The sequence below is a fragment of the Paramormyrops kingsleyae genome, chromosome 9 (assembly GCF_048594095.1).
Source record: "Paramormyrops kingsleyae isolate MSU_618 chromosome 9, PKINGS_0.4, whole genome shotgun sequence".
Taxonomy (NCBI): domain Eukaryota; kingdom Metazoa; phylum Chordata; class Actinopteri; order Osteoglossiformes; family Mormyridae; genus Paramormyrops; species Paramormyrops kingsleyae.
In genome coordinates this window covers 32,912,564-32,924,404 of record NC_132805.1, presented here as the reverse complement: position 1 = coordinate 32,924,404, position 11,841 = coordinate 32,912,564, and the positions used below count along the sequence as shown (strand labels likewise).

The 11,841-nt window shown below is 47.9% G+C and overlaps 1 protein-coding gene across 1 annotated transcript in view; it reads right to left on the bottom strand.

Moving 5' to 3' along the window:
- Positions 1-49: 49 nt before the first annotated feature.
- Positions 50-11,841, bottom strand: part of LOC111845891 (E3 ubiquitin-protein ligase RNF19A) — a 28,966-nt gene continuing 17,174 nt past the window's right edge. The window contains 10 exon segments of the mRNA XM_023815592.2: positions 50-1,568; positions 1,570-2,179; positions 2,278-2,421; positions 2,662-2,875; positions 3,078-3,239; positions 3,863-3,977; positions 4,544-4,706; positions 5,040-5,184; positions 5,269-5,477; positions 10,303-11,106. Coding sequence (XP_023671360.1) covers positions 1,539-1,568; positions 1,570-2,179; positions 2,278-2,421; positions 2,662-2,875; positions 3,078-3,239; positions 3,863-3,977; positions 4,544-4,706; positions 5,040-5,184; positions 5,269-5,477; positions 10,303-10,910 — 2,400 coding nt within the window. The 5' untranslated portion in view covers positions 10,911-11,106 and the 3' untranslated portion in view covers positions 50-1,538.

The window sequence follows — 11,841 nt, the reverse complement described above, 5'->3', positions numbered from 1 at the left end:
GTTGACTGTTCATTTGCCATTTTACGCTAATATTACAAACAAACTCACCTTTTTGAAACATGAATGTTGATTTATTCAACAAAGTGATACACAAAAGCTCTTTAATTATAGATATGCATTTACACGCATATTATAAAGCAATTAGCAAACAAATATACAAATACCATAAGCGGTTCTGCACAAGTCATACCTGGCACTAGTGTTCAAAGTAAAAGAAATGGGAGAGGAAGAAAGGCAAAAAGCAGCTTGCAGCTTGTGGCATTTTCATCACTCCAGTCATTCAGCAGCACCAGAATGGCAACATGGACAGGAATCAGGGGGGAGCAGGGACTAGGGAGGGAATCCCGACCCTCAGATGCTTAGAGAACTGTGGTACATCAGAATTAAACATCACAACAAGTGTTAAGAGTGCAGGTGCTCAGGCCTTCCTTAGTTGCTTTGCGCAGTATCTTTAAGCAGGTACAAAAACGGCGACCTGTGAACTTGAGTCTTCAACAGACGTGTTCCTCATGGTGAGGGTGTGAGTGCACACATGCACCCTGCAGAGGAACTCCTCTCTGAACAGACGTCAAGGGTTAACAGGAACACAGAGCATAAGCCTGAGTGTGGTCTTTGGTAGGCAATTTGTAGTCGTTATTTCACCATGTCTACCACAGTATGTGAATAGCTCTCTCTCTCCCAACAACGTCAGGAAGACATTCACATCAATCTTATGCCGAAAACAGAACAGCGAATGTAAGAGGTTTCAAAGGCACTATGAGTCAGCAAATATATAAAACTGAAAGAGGTGAATTCAACAGCTTGAATAAATTGCCTTTGAACCGAAAATCTCCAGCTAACAAAATGAGGGCTCGAGGACCCTTTTGATTTGTTCCAACCCAGAACAGTGGTCATCAGTCCTGTTTCTCCAGCTGTCTTCTGCTCTCAAACCCTATCGTCCTACATCCATTCATGCGAGCCCACCAAGAAGGGACACTGCCCCACCGCTACCTGGTCAGCCAGCTCCGCTTCCCAGTGTCCTCTGGCGCTCTGTCCAATTCAATGAATACCATATATCCTACTCCACAGAAGGTTCCTTTTATCCATCATCTCCACAACAAAGTTAATAAATAAAAATCATTTTTACAAATGTAATATAATTACCACAATCATTCGCATAAAATAGCACTGTCTGGTCCCCATTACTTTTTTGCTGAATTGAGAATGTGCACCATGATAACCAGAACAAAATGGTGCCTTCACCTTCTCCACCTCACACCTTCTATGCTCACTTACCACGCTTCCCATCTGCAGCCAAAACGCTAGTTACCAGCATTCTCTTCTGCCAATTTCAACATCGCCTCCTCAAGTGTAAGAAGCTTCCCACGTGTAAATGGATGCCCCATCAACTCATTTAAACCGAATAATTAACAGATTGCAAAAATTTAAGCTGGTTTGGAAAGTAACTCCTTTGACCAAGGAAATGCCCCTCAAACAGGTGAAGCAAGGGTGATTAGTGGCAAGTAAGTGGCACGACCTCCATAGACAGCACTTAAGGTTTAGATTTCAGTTTGAATGCAGGCGTTTTTCCACAGCGCTGGCCAGCTGAGGCCGGTTGTTGTTCTCCTCTTTCGGAGGTTCTCCTGTGCCGGGGTCCTGCTCTGTGGAGCACATTAGGTTGACACTCTCCTCAGTGACGAAGCACAACGGAGGAACCTCGGGGCTCGGCGGGAGGGCCTGAGGGTGCGCCTGGGAGGGGCCGTTTTCTAGGCGGTCGTGCTCCACCTCGGGCAACGGGCTGACGGCAGCCAAGCGAGGGTGGCAGTCACTGGAGCCACGGCCTGGGCCCTTGGCGCTTTCGGGGTCGGAGCAGCTGAGTTCGGAGGAGACGCGGCTGCAGTGCGACTCTGCCACTGACGGTAGGCTGCCGCTCAGGGAAGGAGGGTCAAACTCGCTGGAGTCGGTGCGGCGTCGCCCCAGTAACTGGGCCTCCATGTCCTCACGCATCTCCCCGCTGTGGGAGCCGCCTTTCCGCCGTAGCTTGGTCTTGCTCTGCTTGCCGGAAGGGCAGGACGAGGAGGGCACCTTGGAAGGACAGGTAGAGTGCTGGGCATCCTCCACACTGCTGCCACCGCTGTGGTGTCTCTGCTTGCTGGGCTTAGACTCTATGTCGACTTGAACCTCCATGCTGGTTCCATCCCTAAATCACACAAGCGGAGAGAAACACCACATTAACGTCGCGGCATGTGGCTGCAGGAGCGGCCTCTACGCAGACTGGAATTGGGTCCGAGTTGGTACCTGTCCAGGGGCATGTAGGAGTTGAGGATGGACCCAGCCATTGCTTTGGTGCTGGCGCTGTCACTGACCGTGCCCAGACTGACGGTACCCGATTCCCCGCTCAGGCTGTGCCTCTCCTTCTGAACATCAGCCTGTACCTCCAGTCTGGGGGCAGGGAGCGGAGAGCAGGCGTAACCAACATGGCCTCCTTAACAGCAGTCAGACTTGCAAGACCATGTTTTGTCCTCCCAAAATACACACCAGCCTCTGTTAACCACCATTAACTGCTTCATTGAAATTAGGTCAAGTTGTGTCAGCTCCTACAGGGTAGGATGCCGTAGACCGACTTCTGTGACTCCAACACAAACGTTCAGACAGACAGAAGGTGCCGTCGGCTGCCCCGACCTGTTGAAGCAGCTGACCATGGCGCTGCCCGACAGGCTGCCCGTGATGCTGGCCCCAGCGAGCGCCATGGTGCTGGCAGTCTCGCTCAGGTTGTCCCTCATGGCACCGATGCGATCCATGTGGCTCCCGCTGGCACTCAGGCTGCCCGTCAGGCCGCCCACACTGCCCTCGCTGATGCTGGGGTTATTCCGCGTCTCTGCCACCGAGGTTGTGTCTGAGGGGTGCAGGGGGGGGGGGCCTTTAATGTCAAATCACTGAAGTGTGCAAACTACCATTTTATTTACATTTAGGAATTTTAAAAGTGCTCCCAGAAATATTGAATGTTATAAGCTTAGATCTCAGGGGGATGCATGAGTTGTCACTGCACTCCACACCCCCCCACACACACACACCCCCCTCCCAGACCATTTCCTCACCTGTGACTGCTCCGCCGCTGCCCGCAGCCATGTCGTTTTCATCATCAAACTCAATGCGCACGCCTTTGCCGTTGCCAGCCGACACGCCGCAGCCGCCGCTACGGCACAGGGAGATTGGCACCACGCCATACACATAGGCCAACATGATGGGAACCCCGATGCCTACAGGAGACAGATACACAGGTCAGAAAGACAGGAATGGAAACACGTTGACCAGGACCAGAGAGAATGCCAACAGAGCAGCAATGACATAAATCAGCCACAAGGGGGCACCAAAAAGATATAACGAATAATTTAAACTGCTTTTAATCTAAACCTGCCATTGTACGTTAAGGGAATAAATATGCGATTATTTAACCAATGCACTAAACCTCGTTTGACTGAACGGTAAAACAGAGATAGTCAGTTCAGTAACTGCTGGCAAGTATGAGGAATTGCCCTGGAATAAACTGATAAATGTTCCTCTCTTCCCCACAGTAAAACACAACTGTCCCCCACTACAGCCAGGGATTTTGTTCAAGCTGGAAGGAGTTTAACGCCGCTATCCCATCAGGCTAATTCTTGTTGTGCAGCTCTTGCTCCAAAACTGCTTAGACCAGGGTATTCACTGGAAGCTCAGCCTAGCTGCATTTACGCCAAGTCAACACTGACAGCAAATTAGAAATGTGCCATTTGCCTCACTTGTACACTGCTTTGGACAAAACCATCCACTAAATAAAAATAACTGGAATTCTCCATAGACAGGCATCTCCGCTCCAGCCAGGGGGAAAAAGGACAACGCTTACCGACTGTCACAGCAGCCACCACGGGAGAGACTATGACGGACAGGGTCACGCCACCGGCAATCACCAGATTCCTCTTGTGCTTAGAAATGTCTTTCCCTTCATAGCGACTATGAATCTGAGGCGAGGGAGAGAGAAAGAGAGAGAGAGAGAGACCAGCATATGGCAATGAATAGAGCTGGCAGACAAATCCGTGTCAAAACAGTCACCAAAATAGCCAGGAAACAGAGTGGTGTTTGGGTGGACTGAAATAACTTGGTCAAAGGAATAACCATCAACAGATCCAGTGTCCAGTTACACCTGGTTTATGAGTGGGATAAGAGGGAAAAACGCATTAAATCCATTTGAAATGTTAAATTCCAGCAGGACAATTTTAGATTCTGATGAGTGCGGATGAGAATTCAACTCTTAAATGCGGAATATTAAGTTTTAAGAGTCTCAAAACTGGTCCTCAAGGGAATCTGTCAATTACCAGAGAACAAGCAGATTTGCCAAATAAGGGACTGGGTCCGACCTATGAAAACTGGCTGCTCGGCATAACAGGCCGTTTACAACAGCAATCAATCTTCAGTTATACAAGTCCCGGAACATGTCGATGCAGCCGAGGACGGGGCCATTCGTACAGAAGATGGCTACCTTTGTTAGAAAAGCCATTCCTCCTCTTACGAGCGTCACGTGACCCACCTTCCTCCCTACATACACAGGAATGCCGATGATCATTGCGGGGATGGCGATGCCGGCGATCAGCGCGATGCCCACCGGAGCCCCCACCAGCGTGCCCAACTGCCACAGGATCTTCTTTTTGCGACTCCAGGGCTTCTTGCCCCAGAAGGTGCAGCCAGATGGGCTGAGGGTGGCAAGAAATAATTCACAAAACATCCAGCAGAGCCACTTGCATTCCTACATGTCTGACGTTGAAGGAAATTACAGCATTGGTTTGAACAACAGTGCTGTGGAATTTCCCAAGACTTTAGAAACCAAGTTCAAGTTCTTTCATGAATAACAAAGACAATAAAAAAAAAACAAAAAAAAGATTAGAATTAAATAATTTTTAAAAAAATCAAATAAGCTGGTTGCAAAACAGTCTGAGTTGCATCTAAGAGCTACAGGCCTTGATGAAACTGCAATCTAACCAGGGGAATAGGAAAAAGGCCCCAAGGACCTCCGACTGCAGCCACACCTCAGGTAGTGCAGATCCGAGATTTCCTTCATGCAGAGCCAGCAGAACTCACAGCCACACACGGCACAGGTCATGTGGTTACAGCTGCCATCGTTCATTTTGATGATATAAGCTGCACAGCGTGGGCAGGGCTTGATGTCGTCAGCTGTCAGATGAGAGACACACTTAGGAGACCCATTTGGATTCACAACTGCTAACAAGTTTTTACAGAGGTTTTAGGAGTAGCTACCTGCCGCCCCGCTCTCCTGACTATAGCTGAGTGAGGAGGAACGCACGGTCCTCAGCCTCAGGCTCTGGGCCCTCTGCTGTCGGGCAGCATCGCAGGTTTGGTTGGGGTGCCACAGCTGTTTGCAGTGGTAGCAGAACTCTGTGCCACAGCCCTCCCGGCCGCACGTGATCTTTGGGCAGCTGGCACAACCGAAGGCAATGACCGCATACCTGTGAAGGACAGCAGACACATTTAAAGGTCACAGAGCGACACGGAACAGGGGCCACTCCCCTAAGCAGAGCCTCAAAAAGGCAGCGGGGGGAGGGGAAGAGTGCAAGGCCCCCCTCCATTCCTGTGAGGGCTCAGCCAAGCCACACTCAGCCAGCAACCAGTATCACCGCACACATCCCACACACAAGATCACACGATCTGTTCACGCAGACTGGGGTGCTTTCAGAGACCACAGGAAAATGATCAAAGATTTCTCAGATACAAATACCAACTCCAAGACAACAAAAAGGACTTATTCATTGCATTAAAGCCCCAATATGTGGAGGCCAATGTGCAGCTTCAAAAAACAATAAATATCTGGACAGGACAGCTGAAAAAAATGAACCCTTAGAAATGCAAGATGTGATCGATTCCTTTTAGTCAAGGGGCTGAGTTTCCCAATGCACCTGTGCAAAACACTGCACTGAAATGCATTTAAAAAGTAGTTTAAAAGGATACGGGGACAGGAACCTGCCAGAGCATACAGCCTGCCTGGCACTGAGCCGAGACACCATGCAGCGTCTTTACCAGCTGCAACATACTACAGCACCCAAGCAGAACAGTTACGGCAGACAAATCCATTTTACACATCAGCAAACTGTAAGCACACTGCAGGAACAGCAGAGCAAAGTGCTGCACGACAAGTGCCACGCTGTTGTGTGCTTTCAGTTACATACTAAAGTGCATGTGCAGTGCAAACAAGGGCCCCATCTGCTGAAAAAAACCGACAAGCAGCCGAGAATTAAACCAGGGACTTACCACTGCTTGTGCAGTGTGTGTAAAAAAATTATAATAATAATGAGTATATGGGAAGAAATGATACTGTATCCAACTGTTACTGTGTGAAAGCGATTCCTCCATCGAAACAATCGAAAGTCTTTCCACAAAAGCTGAACTGTTGGGAGAAAAATCAGGCTGGATTGGGGCGAGAGGACAGGCGAAGGTGCTGCCGGGGCCAGACCGTCTCCAGGAGGAAATGCTCCACAGATGTGCACGTCCACACCATCTCAGCGACAAAGTTTCCACTAACAGGTATGTTGGCCTAGGGCCAGGGACAGCAGCCGGCAAAAGCGGCTCATAAAGGGAGGAGGGGGGGGGGGGGGAAAAGTGAATGGTCAGGTGAGGTGGGGGGGAATTAATCTTCCTCCCTTGAGGGGGCTTCTGTGAGAATAGTTCATTCTCATACATCACAGGTCCATGGGCCAGCCAACTCCCTCAACAAGCGTCAGATGAGACCCTGGAGTTTAGATTTTAAACAGCTATTCAAAAGAACAAAGAGGGAAGGGGGAGGGCATTTTCAGTTCCAAAGAACTGAAAGCATATTAGTTTTTCCACCCGTCTTTTGGCACTATACCATAGTAACCCTTTGATGGGGTTAGTGTTATTTAAAAAACAAAAAAAAGGCTTGAATTCAGTACATGAACAGGAAACTGAGATAGCAGCCCACAAGCCAGGGAAAACAATGAAAAGGAGCTCTCCAGGCACACTCCCCCAGACAGACTCAACAAAGAGCAGCATATTCACAAGGCGCTGACGTCATTCTGTCCACATGCGTCTGACCGATGGGGCAGGACAACGGAGCCCCCAGGAAACGGCCCAGCCAGCAGTCGTCAGCGAATAGGTATCCCAGCAGAGCGCCATTCCCAGGGCTGCGGATGTCTGGCCCGTCCGCAGCTCGCAGATGTGCTCTTGAACAACACGCTCGCACTGCGCACATGCAGCAAAGCAGAGGTCAGCGGTCTGCCGCGACATCCACACTGCCGTGTCCAGGCAACGCCTGTTCAGTGCATAAAAAGCACTAGAGCCAATGCTGAAGGACAAAGTAAAATCATAGTAGACCTCTGATCCTGACTATAGAATGCAATTTTCATATTTTCAGTATTATTATATGCCAATAAGATCGCAAATTGCACCATAAAAGATTAAACCTTAAAACTATCCTGAGGATGAAAGATGCAGAGAAACTCATTTACAGGAACACTAAGAAAATCTAATTATTGTGTTAAGTCCGACTAAAATCAACCCAAATAGAATTTCTGGAAGTCTGACCAAGACACCAAGATAATGTGACTGGGAGTCGATTTTCTCCTGCATGTACACGTTCAATCGGACTCAGACTGGCCCAGGAGCTCTCCGCATGCTCCACAGTCCCCCCCCCCCCCACCCCGGGTTTTGACCCAGAAGCTTCAAGGTGTTGGTTTTCCACTGGTGTAAAAACTGTTACAAGCGGTGAATGAGCACATCCATTCATCCAATGCGAGGCCAAGTAATTATACAGAGTTTAAAAAATGGCTGCAGTAAGACTGGATGATGAGCGATATTAATACCAATATTTCATGTTACGCACATAGAAGGGTTCATGAGAAATGTGTGCTGAACCCTTTTTTTGCATTATGAACACCCAAATATGTATTACAATAAAATTATATTGCAATAATTTAAAAAAAATCAAACACTGTACTGTCATAGTACAAAATATTTTGTTATGCTATCCTGATCTTGAATCTGTTCTTCTAACCAGATCGCAGTTATAGCTTGTCACTTCATTTGTCCACGCATACATCGTTATTATTTTTTTTACGCCTGTGACATAATAGGTCAACTGGAAAAAGCCCAGTACTAACAAGCTTAAAGGAGCCATATTGCCACCTATTGTAGCAGAGTTGGACATACTTCGATCAACAAATCGATTCCCTTCCCGTGCATATATACTGGGACAAGGATAGTAGTCCGATTGAACGGCATAGTTTAGCTATAACTGGAGTTTGACTTAGTTGGGCATGTAAGCCTACTGACTGAATCCCATCCACGGCTCCAATCAAGATTATTAAATGCAATATACCACCAATCCTGAGGGCTCTTCTGATTAAAGTTAAGTGACACACAGGCTGTGCACTACATACCAACAGGTACAATATGGAGGCGGAGCAAATCCAATGGCAGAGCAGCTGACTGGCGAGCCTAAGCCTCTTGGCCCTCTGCCAGGCTTCTGCAGGGAATCTGATTGTTGTAAGCACAGTAGTGAGATCGGGTGGATTACAAGGCATTTAGGAGCCAACACCCAAGATGACCCACTGAGCTTGTAGCCTCAATGATCCTCATGCTCCCCATACTGGCCAGTGTAAGGGAGCGTTTCCACAGCACCAAGCACCGTACTTTTGCTTTTCCATTGACTTCTGGTCAAGTACCAGTACCATAAGTACCAAACCAGCTGGGGTACTACTTTGGTACCTCGGTACATTGGGGATAGACTTGAAACACTTTCTTTGTCGATTGGTTATGCAAATAGCCTGCTTCAAACAAGAAAAAAAAAAACGAACTGAAAAGCAACAAACTCTGGAAACAAGTAAAAAGAAAAAAATGCAATCTGGTCAGAACAACAGATACAACAAAAAGATCCAGATGGCATGAAATTTTAGAAGTATTTTAATATACTAGGACAGCACACATATAAAGTGCTGTCCTATCAATGTGATTTTGTTGTAAATATAGTGATGTTATTTTGTGGTAAGAAATACTAGGGTATTTATAAAACAAAAAAGGAGTTCATAAATTTCTCACAACCCCGACTAGCGATGTTAGAATTGCATGTGCATGACATGTAATGTTGATATAAAATATTGCACATCATGCAGGCATATAATACACTACAGTGATTTTTCAAATTCAGAATAAAATACCCCGCTTCGAGCTGTGGTGTTATTTGGAACTGGTACCAGTTTTTGCGCTAGTGGAAAACCAACACCTTGAAGTTCCGTACTTTTGGTACTTTCTCAAAGCACGGTACCTGGCAGTGGAAAAGCGACCTAAGACGCAGCAGCTTGAAAACTGTTTGCTGTTGCAATTACAGACCTGCTGCAATTCATCTCGTAAAGTGTGAAATTGCGCACACATACATGCACACACACGCAGCTCAATCTACATGATACATCCACCATATTACATCTGAGAGTATGCGCCACACAAGAGACCTTTTATCAAACACCAGAGAGGGAAACTGAAAGCCAGCAACACTGACAGAGCAGGTAAAGCAGCAAGAAGTGTGACCAGCAAGGTGAAACATTGTTGGTAAGTGTATTGCAAGGCACTTGAACTACGAGCACAACTTCCAGCAACAAATAAATTTAAAAGTTAAGGGGGTTCGGGACAACTTAGACAAGTTAATGAAACTGAGCCTCGCAGAAAGCCTGGAAAAGGACAGAACAACTCAAATTACAATTAAAGCAATGGCTGTTATGCAACACAGGGGAATCAGTGGCCAATGAGCACACCCACATACCAACCAATGTCATTTCCTGCCAAATGGCCAAGAGAAAACTCACAGTGAAGCAGCACATAAGACGAGAAATATAATTCGCATGAACAAAGGAGCAAAAGGAGGCTGGCAAAAGGCATGGAACTTCTTGACATGACTAAAGTTTTGGTAAACTGTCAGAATGGCCAAGGTGTAGAGAGTACGCTGATCACAAACCAGTTTGCAGCAGAAGGTCAACAAACCAGGTTCAGGCAAGTCTTGGTTACTCTTGAGGTTTGTGTGTGTGCGTGTATTGTCCTTGCTTGTTTAACATGACACTGCAAGTAAATTCCTCGTATGTAAAAGTACCTGCCGATAAATGATTGATTCTGATAGGATGGCAGCCCAGTCTGGGTGTGCCCTGCATTGCTTAGCATTGGCTTGAATCTCACTTTGAACCAACACCAGATAAGCAGTTACGAGCTGCTAAAGCAAACAGCCATGAAATTCAACAGAAGTTATATGGATTTCCCACAGATGCTCATTCTTACCCGCAGTCGGGAGCGGGACACCAGCGGCAATCAGGGTCTGCCACCAGCCAGCGACGCAGCATGAACTCCTCATATTTCTCCATGAGAGCACGGTCAGCTAGGATCATGCGGATGTCGTGCGGGTTGAAGCGCTCAGTACACTCCGGGCAGCTGATGTTGACACGGCTCTCTGAGATCTCAATGCGCAGGTACTGACGCAGGCAGTCTGCGCAGGAGCGGTGGGGGCACGTCATGATCTCAGGGAAACGGTCCCGTGCATGCCGCAGCAGGCACAGGGGACATTCCAGCAGCTCTGAGGACGAGGAGGTCGAGGAGGATGAAGATGGCACCGAAGAGGCAGCACAAGAAGAGGTGGAGGCCGTAGCTGGCACAGAAGCAGCGGGTTTTTCTTGGCAGCCCTCAGAGCGCACGCTCTCCACGCTGGCCACCGCGTCTGTCCCGAGGTCACGGGACCGGCATTTGGGCTCGCGCCGTCGCCGGAACAACGAACCCAAGGACAGCCGTCGCTTCTTGGGCGCCTTCTTGACAGACGGGAGGCTGACAGAGGACGCGGCGGAGGACTGCAGGTCCCGGTCCGAGCCGGCCGGTGGGCGCTTCTGCAGGCTCATAGCTCCAGGTGGAGCGTGAACATGAGCAGAGCAGGGGGGAGGGGGGATGGAGGGGCAGGTGTTCTGAGTGGGAAGCACTGGATCTAAGACATAGTGGCCTCAAATCTGACAGTCAAGTGTCACAAACTGCCTAGTGGGGTGGGGGGGGGGGTGCTCTCAGTCCAGGAGGAAGGTGAGGTCAGCAACGCCGGCAAACCTGTGTAATAAAACACATGAAATTCACAATTAAAAAGTGAGTCCCACAAAAACAGAAGCAAAACGATGAGACAGGACTTCAGGGACTGTGAAATGGCCAACGTGGAATCCCAATAAGCTTATTTGGCAAAATTTTCCCCACAAAAGGAAGAGAGCTCTGAACAAGCCTGCATGATCAATCAACAAATGTCCATCTTTAACACTCTGAACTTTAAGAGAAGCCAGACAGGCAATACTAAAGCACAAGTATAAACATGCTGCAAGTATTACAAACAGCTTGGAAATAAAAGATTGCTCATGGGGGGGGCTACCCTGAAGGACATTGCAAGTTTCTGATATTCAGGCAAATATTAATATTGAGCCTTAAATACAAATTCACCATTAGGCTCCAGGGCTGCGCTTCAGACACATGCTGCAGACCACTTACATAAAAAGGGTGTGGAAAATATAAATAAAATCCTTTAAAGCCAGGAGCACCATGAGCAGCAGAGACATAATGAAGCACACTGCGGGAGACTAAGAAAGATGTGACAATCCATTTCAGGGGCATTGTGTTCTCAGAATTCTGGCCAGTTTGAGACCTGATCAACACCCTGGAGGGGTAACAGTGACCAATTACTTGGGTCAAACCTGTTTAAAAACACACACACCCACACACTTGGTGGCCGCTTTATTAAGTACACCAGGTAGAACTCACTTTCGCTCCTAGAACCAATACAAGGGTAGATGTATGACC